General features: G+C 43.2%; 1 protein-coding gene across 1 annotated transcript in view; it reads right to left on the minus strand.

Annotated features, from left to right (window-relative positions):
* Window positions 1–410: 410 nt before the first annotated feature.
* Window positions 411–22,287, minus strand: part of tgfb2 (transforming growth factor, beta 2) — an 81,564-nt gene continuing 59,687 nt past the window's right edge. The window contains exons 3-7 of the mRNA XM_079164037.1: window positions 8,106–8,238; window positions 7,902–8,012; window positions 1,825–2,011; window positions 716–869; window positions 411–637 (exon numbers count right to left, since the gene is read on the minus strand). Of these exons, the coding sequence (XP_079020163.1) occupies window positions 479–637; window positions 716–869; window positions 1,825–2,011; window positions 7,902–8,012; window positions 8,106–8,238 (744 nt within the window). The 3' untranslated portion in view covers window positions 411–478. The remainder of the gene's footprint in view (window positions 638–715; window positions 870–1,824; window positions 2,012–7,901; window positions 8,013–8,105; window positions 8,239–22,287) is intronic.

The following is a 22,287-nucleotide window of genomic DNA, read 5'->3' on the forward strand; positions in this document are numbered from 1 at the left end:
CCGCCTTTAGTTTGGTTTGCATGGCCACATAAGAACAATGTAATGTCATTAAGACAGGCACTCCACCAGGAGAAGAAGGTTTAATGGGTATAAAAAGCTGGATGTGGACATTGGGATAGCTCCTGTTGCTTGGAAAGCCAGACATTACACACCAACCACATCATGTAAATCTCTGCACACAAATGAGGCAGTGTGAACCTATGTCAACCAACCAAATACTGCAATGTAGCACTGTACTTATGGTACTCAGCATTGGTATCAAAGTCAAGTTCCTGGTATGACCACACTGTCCCTGTATGTTGTGTATGCATTTAATTGCTCTGTACACACACTGCTGTGAGTATACCAGTGCATGTAAGACAAAGTACAGTTGCGGTTTGACTGTATGTATGCGCAAATCCACTATGAGTGTGTGTGTGTGTGTGTGTGTGAAGGAGGAAGAGAGGGAGATTGTGTTTGTGCTGGCTTGTAAGGGAGTCTAGCTGCACTTGCAAGACTTGACCTTCATGTTGGAGAGCTGCTCTATTTTAGGGGTCTTGCCGATGTAGTAGAGGATGGTGAGAGGTTCCAAGTCCTGGGAGACGCAGCAGGGTGATGCCGATGCTTCAGGGTTGATGGTGTTGTACAGGCCTAACACCTAAAACACAAGTATTACAGCCATTTACGGAAGAAATTAGGACTTTAAGAAAATATGACCCTGTCCCTCATAAAGTACCTTAGAATGCTGGGTGTCTGCGCTCCACAGATAGGGACAGGCTCCGGCACAGAAGTTGGCCTCGTAGCCCTTTGGCTCGTGGATCCACCTCCAGCCCAGGTCCTTCTTAAAATCGATGTAGAGTGACCGTAAGCAGCAGTTGTCCTGAACGTTTCTACAAAAAGATGAAGGGGAGAGGTGAATCTTACTGCAGTAGGAACCGACAGCTTTGGAGGCACAGCGTTTTTTCCAGCTGAGGTACTTTGATTGGGTCGGGTTGCTATGATACGGGATATCTACGGAAGTAAAAGTGTTCGCCCAATAACAACTCTGTACGAAGGTTAACTGCTGAGAAAGATCACGCTGACACCACTAACATTGGATGGAGAACCCCAGATAATGACCACTATCTGTTTAAATATGGTCTTTGGCATCAAAGACATTTTTCCACTATTCCATCCATTACTGAAGATCAGTGTACCACATTGGTTATATCTTTTCACTTCTACACTTACACTTGCATGGGGATAGTCGATTGGCAAAGTCAGAGAAGCAAAGAGCTAAAATTCAAAGGAGCCAGGCCTGAAGCTGTACGCTTGATGCCTGTAAAGTTCAGGTCAGGTAGTAGAGCTCGAGGTCAAAGCTGAAGATAGAGTGCTGCCACCTAGATTATGATGGATGTTCACAACATTAATTGTTTGGCTTTTTCTGCTTGTGCTTCTCGACCTGTCTGACTTCTTTTCTGTTCCAATGAACTTGATAAGTGATGTTCACCTCTAATATGATGGAGGATTATCTATAAAAGTTGTAATGAAGCCTGCCTCACTCTGCCTTAAAGCGCTGCTAAAGAACAGAGGAACATCCTTCCTATGGCTTTCTATTAAAAACCTTATGCCTATAGACACAAACTGTGTCACTTTGTTCTGTCAAGACAATTGACATAGATTCAATACAAATAGCACTATCCATAAGTTGCCATGAAGTCAAGCTCATAATTACTGTCCTGACAGCTAGGAATACTTAGACTTCAGCAGGATGTGTGACACCTGAAGCAGACTTCAGATCAACATGGAGAACTCAAAGAGGAGAGAATCTCTCCTGATGTGAGAGTGTGAATTCCAGATTAGGACCTGGAGCAGTAGGCGGCGTCCAGCGCTCTCCTGGATCGATGGCTTGTGTGCTGGTACTGGGATTGGGACTGGGACTCCAGCCGGTATGAAGGCAGCAGCATGAGGAGAAGGTGTGGAGCCCGAGTGCTGTGCCGCTTGCGCCTTGACACCTTCAGGTCAACGTTATGGATGAAGCTGTCATCAATACCTGAAACATAAAATGTATCAATAAGCTGCATTTTACTGTATGCAAGTACAAAGTCAATATGTGAAATTATGCCTGCAACCCCCTCCCCCACACCACACCCACGAATTATGGCAGGCTTGTCGCCCCACCATTGTGTTTGGAAAGGACAAGCAGTTCGATCCAAAAATGTTGATACTTAAGATCTTAAAACCCAGAAATGATTCAGCATTTTTACACTTGCAGTTCCCTCGTCTGGAAGTCAATGTGTTTTTTGAATAAGCTTTCAGATGTAGGTTAGAAGTTTGAAATAAGGTTTGTGGTTAACACAAGCTGAAGAGATTTTAATGTTTTGTTCTAAAATATAAAATACGTCAGTAAATACCTCTAAAAGCTTTTAAGTCTCAAAAAAGGCAGTTGCAAACAAGTGGCTAAATGAGACTACTAAACGTCATCATGTTACAAGGTTTCTATTTGGCATCGTACGACAGGGTTGCACAACGAAATTTAGATTGTAGTCCCAATTTGCTACATAGGAAAGAAAGTAAAAAAACTATTATGAGGTGAGGATGAATTAAGGAGTCTCTCAGCCAGGGTGAACAGGTTGTGTCTAGGTGGGTTTGTCTTTTAATTTCCCTTTAGCTTTTTGCAGGCTCCTCTTGTCAACGATATCACTGATGCTCAGTAGATGGTACCAATGATGTTCTAGGCGGTTTTAATTACCCGCTGTAGAGCCTTCCTGTTCTGTACCGTACACATCCCATGTTAGTTTGTAATGTTTGCAATCAGGATGCTTTCTATTGCTCCACTTGTAAAAGTTAACAAGATATTGGCACAGGAATTTAGCCTTCTTATGTTTCCTTTAGAAATACATCTGTTTATGAGCTTTCTTCACCAGGATGGAGATGTGTGATGACCATGTCAGGTTGTTTGTGATGCTGATTCCCAGGAACTTAAAGCTGTTTGGGATGGCAGTTGTGGGTGTACAGCGTGAACAGGAGGGGGCTGAGCACACAGCCCTGGGGGGCTCCGGTGTTAAGCACACAGTGGAGGAGGTTTTCTCTACCAGTCTGAACTGCCTGGCGTCTGTTTGTGAGGAAGTCTAATAACCAGTTGCAGAGTGAGGTACTCAAGCCCAGAGTGCTAAGTTTACTAATCAGTTTCATGAGGGAGATTGTGTTTAAGGCTGAGCTGAAATCAAAAAACATTCTGATGTAGGTGTTATTTTTCAAATGATTGAGGGCTGAGTGACTAGCCCGGCTAATACAGCATTGTTTTATATTCTCACGCTCATGTGACCGCGGTGTAATTTGTTCAGAGCCTAACTCTGTTCTGTCGGTTTTTGTATAGTGTTCATTTGAGAAGATTATCTTGCTGAACAAAATGTGTAAGTATTACAAACTTTTTCTGCAATATTTTATAATCCAATGGAAAATCAGTTTAGTTATTTTAGTTTATTCTATGGAAATTGAGCAGCTTCATGCCATTTCAGTCAGGAGATACTTCATTAGAGTGAAACAATAGTTTATTGCACATGCATAATGAAATGATCAGTTAAAAGTCTTTGGCAATATGACTCCATCGTAGTATATTAAAAGGTGGTAGTGATGCTGTGATTAGATCAGGAATATTCCCCCTGGAGTCTAGACACTAGTGGTGGTGGTGATTAAGGGAGTTGCATCTTATAGTCATGTATTTTGAGAAATGCAGGTGAAATGAAATCTGGCATGAGATGGAGGCCGGTGGCTGTGACCAAGGCTGTAATTGCCCCCAAAACCCAAGGATAGAAGCATCCATGACAAGTTTGAGTTAGAGGAACGCGCCACTCTTTTTCAAGAATTATGCAGTTATGCTCGCTGTGCAAGGTTGTAGAGATTTGTGATGTTGTGATGATGTTGCAATGACAGGGAACTGCTAAATTAGGTCAGCGTGATCAAACATTGCCAGACAGTAGTGTAGGCTGGCAATATGGCTTAAAATGTATTTTGCGGTATAATTTGAAGCACGGACAGTAACAGAATATATCATGGTATATTCGGTTTCCAAAGAAAATGCTTATGAAGGGGTAGCACACTGTTATGGCAACTGCATGGCATGATTTTACCCATCCGAAGTCAATGTAACCGACAAAAGTGTTCATTTGTAGTGGTTATTTGCAGAAAACACACAATTCAAATCAATATGAAATAAATGATTGTATTTTACATAAGCGTAAGCTCTGATAAAATGTTTTAATTCAATTAAAATCTTGGCATTGGTAGTTTATTCATGTAATATAAGCTACTAGGAGCCAGTGTTTAGGAAGTTAAAAGGCCATAATTCCCTCTTTTGCATCTATTTTATATTGCTGTGAAAACAGCTCATTCAAACAACCGTATTTATGCAAGTTCACCTAATTACAGTTGCCTGAGAGAGGAACGAGTGAAGAAGAGATTTCTCCTCTTGCTGAGTAATCAAAGTTTTACTACTACGACAAGACCAGAATGTAATGCCATACAGACATTAAAAGCCTCGGGCTTTTACAACGACTTCACGATATCCACAGAAGCAACGTAACTTGATTTAATTCTACATCGGACAACTCCATACTGTCTCGTGGCCTCTCCCTATGTTCTCAATACATCTTCACAACAACAAACCCCTCATCAACGCGGCCAATCTGCGCCCCCTCACAAGATAATTTCAACCAATCTGAATGTAAAACTGCCTAAAACCTGCCCTGTTCAACAGCCGATCACTTAACAATAAAAGTCTCCTCATACATGACTTCATCACGGACAATATGCTTGATCTTCTCTGCGTTACAGAAACTTCCTTGATTAGTTTCTACTGAATCAAAACACACCTGATGGCTATCTACACATGGACAAACCACGCTTTGAGGGTTGTGAGGGTGGAATTGCAGTTCAAAACCAGTGAAATCTCTATCACAACTCCATCCTCTTTTGGATATCTGGCCTTCATATTCTCTGGTCCCAAACTTATGGTCACTGCCATCATCTACTGCCCTTTCTGAACTATCTGAACAACTTGCCCAGCTCTACTCCCCATTTGTACTCCTCCTGGGTGATTTCAACATTCGCATTGACAACCTCACCTTCAATGCAGCCATAGAATTTCTGGACCTTCTCAATTGTTTCAACCTTACCCAGTATGTTACATTCCCCAGCCACAATCATAGACACATCCTCTACTGGCGACCTATCTATCACTGATCATCTATCCATAATCCTGGACTTTCATATGCCCACCCCGGCACCTAAACAGCACACACAGTCCCAAGTTCATCTCTCCTACTGCTCTAACTGTTTATTTCTCTGAGATAATGGCTGCTTTTGCTCCTCCAGACAATCCCACCACCTCTAACCTAGTGGACAAATAAAACGACATTCACCCTTCCAGTCTGGATCAGCGAGCTCCTATAAAAACGTAATTCACTCAATCCCTCCCCTGGTATACCCCTGAACTTCGCCAACTGAAATTTAAAGGAAGGCAACTGGAATGACTACAAAAAACAACAAAGAACATCTTCATATCTACAAGAATGCCCTCCGCACTGCCTGCTCCACCTACTATGCCAGTCTGATTCAATCTGATTCAGGCAACCTGAGAGTCCTCTTCTCAAACATAAACAAACTCATGGACAATCTCTCCCAATCTTTCACAGTTGAAAAATGCAACTCCTTCCTATTATTTTTTCAAACTAATTTAGAATCTTCCACAATGAACTGGCCAATGCCAACTCCACCCACTTTCTGTCAAATACTCCAACTCCTCTTATCAACCAGCACCTCTCTAATCTCTCCCCAATCACCCCCTCTGACCGTCAGAAGCAAATCTCTGGAATGACGACCACTTATCATCACCACAATAAACTCCGCCCTCTCCACTGGTCAAACCTATATCAAATATCCCTATTCTCTCAAAAATGCTTGAACAAACTGTTACCTCACAACTGAAAACACATTTGGACTCCAATGCCCTCCATGAACTGTTTCAATCTGGTTTCAGAACAAAACATAGCACAAAAACTGCTCTCTTAAAAGTCATGAATGATCCTTACCTCAGACGCCGGCTTCCTAAACATACACATCCTACTAGACCTCCCTGCAGGCTTCAACAACATTAACCACTCCAATGCTTCTCACTCACCTGGAATCCTCTTTTGGTATCAAAGACACTGCCCTCATCTTGTTAAAATTCTACCTCTCAGACAGATATCACTTCTTTTGTATCAACAACTGCAAATTTGACCTCGCCCTTGTGTCACAAGTTGTCCCCCAAGGCATGGTGCTTGGTCCCTTCCTCTTCAACCTGTACATCCTCAACCTTGGACGACATCCAATTATATATCTACTTAATATTTCACCAAATCCACCCAATCCACCGTTAGGGACATAACAATTTTAATGGGCACCAATTTCCTCAATATAAACTGCAACGAATCGGAGGTCATCAGACACCAAACACCCCAATAGCTTCTCCCTCTCCGTCGATGGCTCTACGGTCTCCCCAATATTCGCAACCTTGGAGTAATTTCTGACTCAACCCTTCCATTTTAATCCCATATCAACCACATTGTCAAAACAATTTTTCTCAAAAAACCCGCCTCCGTCCATCCCTCTCTTTTTCTGTTGCTGAAAGCCTCATCCACTCATTCATCACCTCACGACAACTGCAATAGCCATCTTTTTGGTGTTCGCTCCAAACCCCTCAAAAAGATGTGATACGTTCAAAACTCAGCTGCCCGCATTTTCACACACACACACTCGCTCCGGAGAACACATCACCCCTGTCCTCCACAATATTCCATACATAACAACGCATCCATTTCAAACTTCTCATCGCCTACAAAGCTCTCCATAACATGGACCCCTCCTACCTTTCCACACTCCTTCAATAGCACACTCCTACACTCCCTCAGATCAGCAACTGCTAATCTCTTCACCTCCGCAACAAAGATCAATGAATCACTTTAGAAGCTAATTAAAATGATCCACAGGTTTTTAAAGCTAGAAGTGGTTTCCTACATCTGAATGTTTGCAGTTTATTAAGTCATATCAAATTTGATCACTTAAGTATCCTATTATCTCAAATGCATCCGGATGTTATGATCTTTAACTGAGACTTGGCTGAAGAAAGAGCTTGATAATCAAACCGTCTCTTTTAGTGGTTTTAAAAATGTTCAAAGCTGATAAAGCTGGTAAATATGGCGCTGTGGCAATACATGTAAAATAATCTTTCTCTGTACTTGAGCTGACTTCAGTCTAAATTCATTAATATTTTGAATTTATTTCCTTGTAAATTGATCTGGGCCACAAAAACTAATGTAAAAAGTAAAAATAATTGGTGTGTACAGACCTCCTTCTATCCCTTCAGTAGCCTGTAGAAAAATAAATGAATGTTGATTAATTGCACCATTGCTTGATCAGAAGGTGATTATCCTTGGTGATCTCAGTTTGGATTGGTTAACCTTGGCATTTAATAATCTTAAAAAACTTTTATTTACAAGTGTTACTTTACAAAGCTAACTTCGCATCAACTCACCCCAACCTGAACATACCCTCCAAGTCCAGCTTTATTGACTCAATATTATCAAACAGACCCTCTTCCTCCGGTGGTGTTCATGGCCTTGGTGCTAGTGACCATTGCTCGATTGTTTGTGTTAGAAATGCAAAACAGAGGAAAACAAATTCACACATAGTGGTCAGAAGAAACCACTTACCATGAAGACCATTTAACTAGTTATGAAACAGACAAAATATAATACTGATGACTCTATATGACGTAAGTAAAGTATTCAGAGACATTGTTGGTATTGCTCTCTTTAGGGGATTTGTTGACATTAATACAATAAAGAAAAACACCAGACTTATCCTTGAACATGCCTTAACAATTTTCTGAATCAAATAACCTGCAAACCGTGCCTCCAGCTCCTCACTCTTGTTGGGAATAATGTAGTTATTTGATGGTACAAAGGTGCAGCACGGGCAATGCAGGCTGATCTTGAATCCACTGTTTCTGTCTGTGGAGAAACAAAAGTCACAACAAGGGGATGCAACAAACGTTGCAATAAATTCTGAGAAACATGCTGCAGTGATGGGAGGACTGCACTCACCTCTGTGGTTTAGCCATTCATTTACTGCCTCTGTCACATCAAAGGACAGCCACTCTCCCTCCGTTTGTGTTCGTACCACCTTGCTGTCTATGTAACGCTGTGTTGGGGATGTCAGGTCTTTGTGTCCTAAAATCTGTGTACAAAACAGATGCATGAAATGTCAAAGTAGTGAAGCAGAAATTATATTTTAGACAATTTATTAAAAATGATTTTAAAAAAAATCTTGATTCTTTTGGACAGTTAAGCATGCTACCACACAGTCAGTTCTATGCACCACAGTCCTTTCCAACAACTCCTCTGACCTTAACTAAAAATGTATCATCTGTAATTGCCTTTCAAAATGACCCATACAGAGTGTTTTCTGTGGTTAGGGTTTAATTAGGGTTAGGCAACTTAACTACTTTGTTTCAGTTTGTTGTCATGGTTAAAGGACACATAGGGACTGTTGGTAGGAGACAAGGTGTGAATGTTTGTACAACAATGTGCAACAATTGATAGGATGAGTGACCACCATCATCATCACTACTTTGGGAAACAGGTAAAGCGGTATTAAGAGGAAAAATCATATCCTATTCCACAAGAAAGACAACGAACTGGAAACCTATTTAGAAGAAAAGATTAAAGAACTAGAGAACATCAACGCAAATAATCCGACAACACAATGTCAAAATGATTTACGGAAATACAAATAGAACTGAATAAACACACACAAGACAACTCAATTTCTCATACACAGACAAACATTTCGATACATTATTAAATCTGGAAAATAACTGGCCAATCAAATCAAGCAAAACAAGGAAAAAACAACAAATTCAATGATTGTGAACTCAGCAGGGAAGACCGTGCAAACAACCAGGACCTGACGGCTTCCCTGCTGAGTTCTATAAACAGTTTTGGAATATTTTAGCCCTACTCAACAGATTAACTGCTGAAATTAAACAAAATTCCAAACTTCCAATTAACATGAACACTGCTGCCATCTCTTTTATTAAAACCCAATAAAGACCCCAAACCACCATCATCATATCGTCCTCTATCTCTCATCAACACTGACACTAAAATCATTAGCAAAGCCCTAGCATCACGAATCGAAAAGGTAACCTAAATCTATCATTCACTCAGACCAAACTGGCTTTATTAAAAGGAAAACACTCACTTAACGCAGACTATTTAACTTAATCGAATACACATCTCATACAAATTCACCAACAGCCATATAGTCTCATTAGATGCAGAAAATGCATTTGATTAGCTAAACTGGGAATTTTTTTTCTACACTAAAGAAAATTTGGTTTCGGTGAATAATTTATCCAATGGATGAGGATTTTGTACACATCACCAATGGCCACGATCACCACTGTTACGTTCCCCCTTTTGGCGTCGAAGGGATGCGGGGAGTAACGGTGTTAATTTCCCGGGGAAAGAGAGAATGAGCTCCTCCGCGAATCGCCACCTTACCGTGGTGGAGGAGTTTGAGTGGCTCAGTGATCCTGGGAGCTATGTTGTGCGGGGCAGTAGCCCCTGGTAGGGTCTCCCAAGGCAAACAGGTCTCAGGGGAGAGCCCAGACTAAGAGCGGTTCAATATAACCCCGATGATAAGCAGCCCACGGACTTCAGCCACCTCGCCCGGACCAGGGAAAGCGGGGCACCCTCCCGGAGCCAGACCCAGGAGGGGAGCTCGTCGGCAAGCATCTGGTGGCCGGGCCTTCGCCCATGGGGCCCGGTCGGGCTCAAAAACAACATGGAGCAGCCACACTGTGGACCCACCACCCGCAGGGACAAGCATCGGGGTCGGGTGCAATGCAGACCGGGCAGCCGGAGGCCTGGGTGAGCTGATCGCCGGCAGCATAGACTAGCTCTAGGGACGTGGAACGTCACCTCGCTAGTGGGGAAAGAGCCGGAGCTGGTGCAGGAGGTGGAGCGATACCAGCTAGATATAGTTGGACTCACCTCCACACACAGCACTGGCTCTGGAACCAAGCTCCTGGAGAAGGGCTGGACTTTGTCCTTTTCCGGAGTTGCCCAAGGTGAGAGGCGCCGGGCGGGAGTGGGGATACTCACGAGCCCCCGGCTGAGCGCCGCTGTGTTGGAGTTCTCCCCGGAGAACGAGCAAGGCTCTGACTGTGGTTTGTGCTTATGCACCAAACAGCAGTTCGGAGTATCCGGCCTTCTTGGAGTCGGTGGGAGGGGTCCTGGAAAGGGCGCCGCCTGTCGACTCCATAGTTCTCCTGGGGGACTTCAACGCTCACGTGGGCAATGACGGAGAAACCTTGCGGGGGGTGATTGGGAGGAATGGCTTGCCCGATCTGAATCCGAGTGGTATCTCGTTATTGGACTTCTGTGCTAGCCATGGTTTGGCAATAACGAACACCATGTTCGAACATAAGGTGGCTCATAAGTGTACTTGGTACCAGAACACCTTAGGCCGGAGATCAATGATCGACTTTGTAATCGTATCATCTGATCTGCGGCCGTGTCTTGGACACTCGGGTGAAGAGAGGAGCAGAGCTGTCAACTGATCACCACCTGGTGGTGAGTTGGATCAGATGGCAGGGGAACCGGTTGGAAAGACCCGGCAAGCCCAAACGTATAGTGAGGGTGAACTGGGAATGTCTGGCGGAGGACCCTGTCCGGGAGGTCTTCAACTCCCACCTCCGGAAGAACTTCTCACACATCCCGAGGGAGGTTGGGGACATGGAATCCGAATGGACTATGTTCAAAGCCTCTATTGTGGACGCGGCCACTAGGAGCCGTTGCCGGAGGGTCATCGGTGCCTGTCGTGGCGGCAACCAGAGAACCCGGTGGTGGACACCGGGGGTGAGGGAAGCCCTCAAGCTGAAGAAGGAGACCTTCAGGGCCTGGCTGGCCCAGGGATCTTCTGAAGCAGCTGAGAGGTACCGGCAGGCCAGAAGGGCTGCAGCTGCGGTGGTCACGGATGCTAAAACTCGGGCATGGGAGGAGTTCGGGGAGGCCATGGAGAAGGACTTTCGGTTGGCCTCAAGGAGGTTCTGGCAAACCATCCGACGGCTCAGGAAGGGAAAGCAGGGCCCACCCCAGGCTGTTCTCAGCGGGGGGGGGGGGACTGTTGACCCGGACGGGGGACATCGTCGGGCGGTGGAAAGAGCACTTTGAGGAACTCCTAAACCCGACCAACATGTCCTCTGCAAAGGAGGCAGCGCCTGAAGGCCTGGGGGGCTCACCCATATCCCTGGCAGAGGTCGCTAAGGAAGTCAAAAAGCTCCTTGGTGGCAAGGCGCCGGGGGTGGATGAGATCCGCCCTGAGATGCTGAAGGCGCTGGACACTGTTGGGCTGTCTTGGCTGACACGCCTCTTCAGTGTCGCATGGGGGTCGGGATCAGTGCCCATGGACTGGCAGACCGGGGTGGTGGTTCCCATTTTCAAAAAGGGAGACCGGAGAGTGTACCCAAATTATCGGGGTATCACACTACTCAGCCTCCCGGGGAATGCTTATGCCAGGGTGCTGGAAAGGAGGCTCCGACCGTTTGTCGAAACTCGGATTCAAGAGGAGCAGTGCGGATTCCGTCCCGGCCGTGGAACAGTGGACCAGCTCTTTACCATCGCAAGACTACTAGAGGGGTTCTGGGAGTTTGCCCAACCAGTCTACATGTGTCTTGTGGACTTGGAGAAGGCTTACGACCGGGTCCCTCGGGGGTTCTTGTGGGGGGTGCTGCGGGAGTATGGGGTGCCGGACCCGTTACAACGGGCGATCCGGTCTCTGTACGACTGCAGTTGGAGCTGTGTCCGCATTCTCTGCAATAAGTCAGACACGTTGCCGGTGGGTGTTGGCCTCCTTGGATCGTGACCTCCAGCATTCACTGGGGCGGTTTGCAGCCGAGTGTGAAGCGGCGGGGATGAGAGTTAGCACCTCCAAATCCGAGGCCATGGTGCTCTGCCGGAAACCGGTGGATTGCTCCCTCCAGGTTGGAACGGAGTGCCTACCTCAAGCGAAGGATTTTAAGTATCTCGAGGTCTTGTTCACGAGTGAGGGTAAGATGGAGCGGGTGATCGATAGGCGGATCGGTGCGGCTGCAGCAGTAAAGCAGGCGCTGCAACGGACCGTCTTGGTGAAGAGAGAGCTGAGCCGGAAGGACAAGGTCGCGGGTACAAGCGGTCGAAATGAGTTTCCTCCGTAGGGTGGCCGGGCTCAGCCTTAGAGATAGGGTAAGGAGCTCGGACATCAGGAGGGAACTTGGAATTGAGCCACTACTCCTTCGCGTCGAAAGGAGTCAGCTGAGGTGGTTCGGGCATCTGATTAGGATGCCTCCTGGACTCCTCCCACTGGAGGTTTTCCGGGCACGTCCAACTGGGAGGAGACCCCGGGGAAGACCCAAAACACGCTGGAGGGATTATTTCTCCCAGCTGGCCTGGGAACGCCTCGGGATCCCCCAGTATGAGCTGGAAAATGTTGCGGGCAAGAGGGAAGTCTGGGTCATGGATTTTTCTATGACTTGAGATACTCAAAAACTCATGGAACTTTGTACATATGTCGTAGGTGATGAAATTAAAGATCTCATGTGGATTTTTGGCTTGGTCGTTATAAATTGTCTCGATAGCGCCCCCTGCTAATTTTCAACAAAGCAGCCCTAGCGCCTCGTTTAACTTACATGTATGAAATTTGGTTGGTACATGTATTATATGGAGACTTAAAAAAAAGTCTCTTGGACCCATGCTCTAAAATCAACCAAAAGTCGGCCATTTCGATTTTTGTGTGAATTTTCCCTTGACTTCTAGTCGCTATACATTAACAAACTCCTCCTAGGGACTTTATCAGAGTACAAAGCTTTACGTTTGGTGGAATGGCGTAGCCGTGGTGTGGCGTCATTTTATGTGACTCCCATTAAACTACATTTTCAGACTTTGTATTTTAACAAACTCCTACAGAGTTTATGCGATCAACATCAAATTTGGTCAGGGCGATTTAAAGACCTTTATGATGAAGATTTTTCAAAATGGCGAGTTTTCATTGAACGACCTTGATGTTCGCTCCCATTTTGTACCATTCGCTATGAAAGAGGGAGTTGTTGTAACTCCAAGGTACATAGTCCAATCTGCCCTAAATTTGATATGCATGATGCTAGTTCAGGCTTGAGGACATTTCCATTCCAAAATGTTCACAAAGTCTTAGCACCACCTAGTGGCACAAGGAAATAACACACTTTATACTTTGATGTACTCCTACTAGCCAATTAATTTGATCAACCTCAAATTTTGTGAGGTAAGCCTTATGACATTGATGATACTTCATCATGAATTTTTGTGAGTTGTCGTCAAAAGATGTTGACGTGGCAATGGATTATTCATCACGAAAAGGAAGCAGCTTTTCTGTGGCTTAGGATGACCAAATAGTCATGGAACTTTGCACATGTATCAAAGGTGATAAAAATAAATAACTCGTATGGGGTTTTGCCTTTTCTATAAAAAAATTGCCTTGACAGTGCCCCATACTAATATTCAATTTAGTAGTAAATTTGAAATTTAGTAGTCACATGTATCACATGGCGACTTAAAAAAAAGTATTTTAAGACTATGCTCTAAATTATACAAGTCTAGTATATATGTCTGTAATTTTGATTTTTGTGTGAATTTTCCATTCATTTTTTACCATTTCTTTGCGCTATACTTTAACGAACTCCTAGGGAATTTTGTGGATCCACTTCAAATTTGGTCAGTTCAATCTAAAGACCTTTGTGATTAAAAGCTATCAAAAGCTTTACGTTTAATTGAATGGTGTGGCGTGGGGGCCATTTTACGTGACTCCCCATGAAACAGCAAGTTGATGTATCTCCACTGGACTTGTTGAAATCTGTCCCAAACTTGCCATGCTTGATAACAGTCATGGCCTGAGGATGTTTACAAGCCAGTTTTCCATCTAAGTCAAAGCGCCACATAATGGCGAAAGGAAATCAGAGTTATTTGACAAACAATATCTGATTCACATGACATTTACTTGTTGTCTACACTTGATATAGAGCAACATAATGCATGTTGACGCGCGTTGTTTAGCGCCACACAGTGGTTAGTGGAAGTTTTTTTCTTGTGTATGTATATATACTGTATATGTATGTATGTGTGTATATATATATATATATATATATATACACATACATACATACAATGTATAGGGATATTGTGTACATGTACTGTATTTGTGTATTTATGTACAGATGGTGCTATATCCCATATTACTACCTAACCTCAATCGACACCCCTCACTCATCCATCAAACTGATCACACATATATAGACTCAAATGTACACACACACACACACATACATTTTGCTGGACCCCCACCTCTCACTTTTATACTCCTCAGTCTAAACCTGTTATTGTCCTTAGTGTCCTTATGTCCCCTTTGTTCTCATCCCTGTCTTACTTTGTATCATTTCTTAGCTTGTATATGTGTTTAAACACGTGTCTGCACTTGTTTTGTACTCACTTTTCCACAGAATTAAAAAAAAAGAGCTAGATGTAAAGTCAGTAGGATTTTTCTCTGGGGACCATAAATGTCTGTACTATATCCCATTGATATCTCATAGTGGAAGTCCTGTCACTTTATTTATCTATCTTTCCAGCTTGACTTAGTGGTCCTGTCGCCATGAAGCACTGAGGTAATTTAGTGCTAGATGTGTTTGTTGGTGTGTGTCACATGCCCAGCATAATCTAAACAGCAGGACAAGGTGATCAGGGTAAATAACCATGGCGATCTATCCCAGTAAGAAGTGAACCTTCATAGGACAAACCCAGAGTTAACCCTGTAGTAAACTCGCTAACCCCAAATCCTGCTTTGTAGTACAATCCTCAGTGTTGGATACAGGCAGCAGTAGATGCGCATATCCCATCAAATGGGGATGTCACAGCCGGAATGGAAGCAGATATCAATGATGGAAGGCTCTCTTTTGATTAACTTAATGCTACTGTAGTGTTTCACATCCAAATATCGGCTGCTGAGTGAAGTCTGGATAATAGTCTATGGTTTAGCAAATGCATGCACAGCAGTCATAACATAATACATCAACATAGAAGACACACAAGCAGCCACAGTAGCTTTGGAGGAGAGTTGGTTGAGCTCGAGCAGCTAGCTCTTTTCTCTCTGTTTGATTGGCCAGGTCTGGGAGTAGCAGCGAGAGTGTAACCAGATGCTGGACAGACCTCTGTTATTTTGTCCTTCAGAACCATGTGTTTATGTTGGCTCATCTCTGCCTAATGTGTAAAACACAATCCCTGCTGCTTTCATTGAGATCTCCTGTTAAGACTGGTGTGGGAAACCTGACAGAGGAGACACTGAAGCTCAGACACACATTATATAGAGAAAAGAATCAGAGCTCTCGATTATTGTACTGTTTGACCCCTTTGGGTGACTGTCACTTTGTAACCCTCATTGTCCTTTAAATACCTTTGTACTTCTGCACCATGGTATGTCTTAGGTTCTCATTTATATTTGCATGCTTTTAATTTTTTATACATATTTGTATGAGCACATTTAAACAGAACTAAGAAAATCAACATCACACTGTGTTGGTTTACATTTTTTGGTTTAACAAAGTCTTGTAGAAAACACTACTGAGGAGGCGTAGCAGGTGCGTGGTGAGACTGGCTTTACTACTAAAGAGGCATAGCAGGTGCATGGTAAGGCTGTCATGGAAAAGGCAAGCGAAGGCAGCTAGGGCTGTGAGAAGGACAGCTGAGCTGTGATAAAAAAAGAGGCTATGGTTATGGCATCAAGAAAATGCGTTTTAAACTCCCACTAAAAAGATAAAGCTGACCATGACACATTGGTACATGTAATACACACATTAGAAACCATACAAACATAACTGACACCCACGTGACAGGAAAAGAGACATGTTTTTGTGATGAAAGAAGGCAGATTTTGTTTCATGATTGATTGGCATTCGAAGGAGAGTTAGTTTTACTTGATCACTTTTACCTCATCCTGGATTATATGAGAAGGAAGAAAATTATGTGCAGTTCACCATTGAGTCCCAGGAGTCATTTAAATGTACAATGTATAGAATCATTTACAGGGTATTTATTTAGAATTATAGTAATAGCGCCACCTAGTGGTAACAGGAAGTTACAGGTCCCGCCAGTACCCCGAGACACGGGAAGGTGCGAGGGCCTCCACAGAGGCAGAAATGTTTCAAACGGTTCTAACAGGTGTATAGATGTGAGGAAGTGTGTGTGATGAATGTGCATGTTATCAGTTCTCCCTCTTTGTACCGGCCTGTCCCTTCCTCCCTAATGTTTAGCAGAGGCACGAAATTGGTCGGATGCTGAGCGTACTCTTTTGCTTCAGTGTGTGCTCACTGGCAAGGCCCAGGAGGCTGTTTCAGCCTTGAGTGTTACTGATAGTGGTAGCTACCAGTTGGTTAAAGCTGCTGTACTTAGGATATATGAATTGGTACCGGAAGCTTATCGCCAGCGGTTCAGATTACTCAGAAAAGAAAAGCAGTCTCCCATTGAGTTTGCTCGTGATTTAACCACTCATTTTAATCGCTGGTGATTATTTACCTTCACAGGTAAATACTATGGACGACCTTGAGGAATTAATCTTGCTTGAACAGTTCAAAAATGCTTTGCCTGACCTTGTTGTTACCTACAGGAAAGGAAAGGAAGCAAGGTTACAGATACTGCTAAATTGGTAGATGAGTTTGTCCTGACTCATAAAGGCTTTCTTGGTGAGAACCGTGGTCGTGGAGATTTTGGCTTCCGAGAGTGTAATGTGGGAGCTAACTCCAGTAAGTTTTGGTCAGAAGGGACAGAACAATTTTCAGTTAAAGCAGACCGGGGTTTACGGGGAGGGATGGACCCCAATCGTGTCTGTAATTATTGTTTTGGCAAGGGTCACTGGCGAAATGAGTGTCTAATATTAAAAGAAAAATGAAAGCCTGTTTTTTTTACCAGCAAAATCATCTGGGGCTGCTGTGTCTTCGCATGCTGAAGAAAGAGACCGTGTCATTGCTGCCGTGCAGGCACACACGAAACCTTCTTCGTCAGAGTCAGTGATTGAGGTTCCAGTTTTGGATCAAGAACAGACAATTTCCTCAGCTCATCAGGAGATTGACCCTGGTTATGCTGCATTTATGTCTGATGGTTATGTTTCACTGGTAGGAAGTGAGATAAAAGTACCTGTAAAAATATTAAGAGATTCACGGACTCTGGAATCATTTATTTTGGAATCTGCGTTGAGTTTCTCTCCTGAAACAGACGCTGGTTCCAGTGTTGCGGTCCGAGGGATGGGTTTGCCAGTCTTTTCTGCCCCACAGCATAATTTTACGCTAGTCTCAAATCTGGTCCAAGGTGATGTGATCATGGGAGTGCGCCCTTCGTTGCCTATGGGGGGAGTACAGGTCATCTTAGGAAATGACCTGGCTGGCAATCGGGTGTGGCCTGATGTGTCAGTGGATACTCTAGTCTCCCAGGTAGAAGAGTCTGAGTCCTCCAAAACACCTTCTGCTGTACATCCCACCTGTGCAGTGACACGTGCTATGAGCCAGGCCAGTGGTGATTCCAGTTCTGAACATTCAGAGAAGAAAAGAATGTCTTAGTTTCCTGTGCCTGCTTTCCCCTTGCCTGTGTCTTGCAGGCCTTCTGAAAGAGCAAAAACATGACCCCACACTTCAGGCTCTGTACAACCAGGTTCTCCAGGATGATGAGGTGGAGAGTTCAGCCCATGGTTATTTTCTCCAAGATGGCCTGTTGGTGAGAAAATGGGTTCCCCAGGGAGAGGGTTTTATGGGGGAAGAAACTTTACAAATAGTTTAGTTTAGTCTAGTGTAAGACTTGCTGTACTTCAGACTGCTCATGATGGAGTTGCAGGTCATTTAGGGGTAAGAAAAACCTATGATAGTTAGGCGTCACTTTTACTGGCCTCTTTTGAAAAGAGACATTTCTGCTTTCATTAAAACTTGCCATGTATGTCAATTGACTGGACAACCAAATAAGATAATAAAGCCTGCTCCTTTGTATCCTATTCCAGTTGCTGAACAACCATTTGAGCATCTGATCATTGACTGTATTGGTCCCTTGCCACGCTCCAAAGCTAGTAACTTTTTGTTTGCAGTGATGTGTCAGGATACATGCTATCCAGCTGCATATCCTCTCAGAAACATTACCACTAAGTCTGTTGTAAAGGCACTGACACAGTTTATGTCCTTTGAGACTGTCAAGTTGTTGTTGTGTTCTGCCCCTGTCTTAGCAGCCCTCCAGATGGACCAGCCGTTTTTGCTGTATGCGGATGCTAGTAAGGTGGGAGTTGGGGCTGTATTAATGCAGGATAATGGAAGCGGTGTGCCCGGTGAGTTTCTTTTCTAAGAAGTTCAACTCACACCAGATAAATTACTCCATCATTGAAAAAGAGGCACTGGCACTGATCTGGGCAATGAAACATTTTGAGGTTGACGTGGGTGATGGAGTAAGACCTTTAGTGGTATATACTGATCATAACCCCCTAACCTTTCTCCACTCACTCCAAAACCCAAATCAAAGGCTTATGCGTGGCGTCTTTTCCTTCAGCCATATCATTTGGTGGAGTTCCACCCCGTTGCTCACACACACACACACACACACACACACATACACACATAGACACGTGCGCACACACACAGGTGAGCACACTCTCACCAGCAGACAGAGAGCGAGCGTCGGAAAATATGTCTCGTCAACCACCTGAAAAGCAGACAACAATATCTGCATTTCCTAAACGCTCCCATGGTGGTAAAGTCCAGTCACCACTGGATGACAGGATTTGATAAGTCAATAAATAAATAGATAGATGGATAAAATACAGTACATATAGAATGAATAGGGGATTATTTCAGTTTTCTTTTTGGTTTTAGGAATGTTCTGTCGAATATGTAGACAGCATAAACAGGCAGTTGTGAGAGGAAACCAGACCCGGCCATTTATAGTCTCCCTGCCAGTCCTACAGGAAGGACAAACTTGACAAACACACTGAGCATCACAGAATAGCCTTTCAGCACCAGTGAAGTTTGACAGCAGGTGAAAATGGTTTATTCTATTATGATTTGATCAATAACATGTTTGGCTCTTCAATGCCGATGATGCATTTCATTTCAGGCAACACTGTCCTTGCATCATCTGAGCCCACAGTTGTCCGATGTTTAGTTCAATGTACAGTTCAAATAATTGTTCAGTTCAGCCCCCCCCCAAAGCTGTAAGCCTAGGGGAAACACTGATTAACCAATTGTAATAATGAAACTGAGTAAAGGAAGTTGAGAGTCGGAAACAGAGACAGCTCGCCTTCAAAGTAAAACGCGTTTGCTCTAGCGATCAATTCATGGAGAGCTAAATTAAAGAAAAAAGAAATATATTCTAAATAATGAACATAATATATAACTGTCATAAAGTGATATTTCTGCCACTTTCCCACAGTTGATCGTGAATAAACTGGCACACTGAATTATTTGTATGTAATTATTCATTATGTCATACATTTATTTATTCAACTAAGGCTTCTTGAACTATTTGAGTGAAAGTTTCAGGCTGTAGTGTTAAAACTTGTGATGAGTCCGACTGTAAAAGGAGTTGATTTACATTGAACTTTGATTTTATTGCTTGCTGGCTCTGTTGTCATGAAAATTAAGCCACTAAGCTATCCCATGTAAAATCTTTCAAGTTTATTTACTGTTTGCACTTTTAACTATTCTACATAAAATAAAATAAATGATTTATCCTCTGGGTTGTGTATACAGTAGAGTGCTTCAACATCTTTACTTTCTACTGCATAAAAATCACTTTCAAGCAAACCCAATATAACAGTTCCATCCCATACTTAAATAGCGTTGCACATGTTTCTGCTCACAACACGGGTCTGTATTACAATACTTAACAATAGTAATAACATAGAAAACATACTTTCACGGTTCAAATTGCTTTACTTTTGACAAACTACTGAGTTTTTTCACAGTGCGATACGAGTACTTTTTATTTTTTATATTGATAGTAGGCCTTAGTACTTTTTCTTAAAGGATCTGAAGATGAAAAGGCGAGTTTGTTCAGGAGCAATTCATTGTTCATTAAAAGTTGTTTAATGAAACCCAGATCCTGTTTATTAACTACAGTGTATTGACCATTTTAAATGACAATATAGCATGAAACTTGTGCTTTGACAAGCTTTGACACATGCATTTGAGGACAAACACTGAGGTCATAGAACCAGCAGATCTAACATGTCTCTCATAAAGTTATTGCATAACTTCATTTTGCTTTTCATGTGTGCAGTGTCTATGTGTGGCCTACACTGAATCAATCAAATGTCATTTAACAAGAAAGCGGCAATAATAATTATTAGTACTAAATAATAGATGACAAATTACTCTGAAATACAGCTTTTAGAAGGGAAGGAGCTCTTTGGCTGAAATCCATGTTACCATAATACCAAAGAGCAGCAGGCACAGTTGGAAAACCTTGGTAATTTGTTAACATTAAAGCAATTTGATGAGTGAAAATTCGTTTTATATATCTGGTGACTGTACAATGTGTCACGACCAGGCCGTGCCTCCTGTTTTCCCGTGTTTTCTGTGTGTATGTGTGTGTATGTGTGTGGTGTGGGCGTGGCTCCGACCCGGGGTCGTACGTGGTTCAACTAAGTCAATCAAATGTCCTATTATCCAGCTTAAATTAACCCAATGATTGATTGTCAGGCTATCGGTTCCTCAAAGGCTGATCCGCACTCAAACAGTCTCGTTAATTCGAACCAGACTTCAGTAACAGGATAATTTCGCGTGCCCATTCTACTTCAAAAGGGGGAAGCGTCGATCACCGAAACCATGATTTTCAAACAGTACAACGGCAAATCAACTCAAAGAAAGAGCCTCTTTTTTCTCCGCTGACGAGCAGGAGATGATCATGAACTCATATGAGGAATTCAAGACCATAATCATGGCGAAATCTAACACCGCCACAAGAAGCATGGCAAAATATCGCGGACAAGTTAAATGCGTAAGTGTTGGGAAAATGTATCGGTTAATTTCAAGTGCCTCATCACCTCAATCAATCAGATGATATTTCTTTAAATGTGCCTGCTGGCAGTAGGCCTAATGGAATGCATCATCCAATGAGATAATTATCTCAACTCTTTCAGAATAAGTAGATAAAAACAAGCCCAAAGAGATTAATAGATACTTATGAGGATATATGTACTGTATGCGCTTATGTATCATGTACTATATATGTGTGTATATACATGTATGTGTAGATTATCATATAGAACTAGGAGTTTGAATATATGTGTGTGAATCTGTGTATGGGCGGATCAGTGTGTATGTATTATTCATAATAAGCAGTGAAAATAAATTGTGTGTGATTCTCTCTATTGTTATCATGAGTCCACCTTAATCATGTTCTACAATAATGATATCTATGGTGTACTAAGAATACTGTCATATCATTATGAGTGCTTTCAACCATCATGTAGTTCAACCAGCCATCAAGAGGACATGGGAGCAAGTAAACACTAAGCACACGAACATTATTCAGAATGATGAGTCAATACAACATGTTGCCATAGTGATGTAATGAACACATCCAGAAGTTTCTTAAGCGCCAAATAAACTTTATGAACAGCACGGCATGCAGCGGCTTTCCCGATGTTCTCCACATCGCCGACACTGTACAAAAATGTACGACTCACAAAAAAGTGCGAGGCTCTGCATCCAGTCTGAGAGACAGTCAATGCTCGGCTGCGGCGTGTGTTGTTCAATGTATGGCTCGAGAAGGTCTTGTAAATAAATGATTTCTTGTCGGCAGAATCATTAGCGCTCGTACAGGAAGTCATCATGATGTGGTAACGGATCTTGATGATCTCGAAGAACTCTCTCCCTATAAAACGCTAATCTAACTAATATCGCTTCCTCATCGATGGATCTCTGAGGAAGGGAGCTGACACTTTTTTCCGGGGGAGTGGCAGCTTATCCAGCTCACTGGCTGAGTGGAGAGCAGGGCCGTCTTTCAATCAGAGGGTTGGTGGTTCAAACCCTGGCTCTGGCACCACTATTTGCAAGTCGATGTGTCCTTGAGCAAGACACTTAACCCCAAAAATTGCTCCTGTAGCTGTGCCTACGGTATGATAGCATCTAAAATGTAAGTCGCTTTGGATAAAAGCGTCAGCTAAATGACTGTAATGTATTGCTATGGT

Source organism: Pholis gunnellus (assembly GCF_910591455.1).
Source record: "Pholis gunnellus genome assembly, chromosome: 8".
NCBI classification, from domain to species: Eukaryota; Metazoa; Chordata; class Actinopteri; order Perciformes; family Pholidae; genus Pholis; species Pholis gunnellus.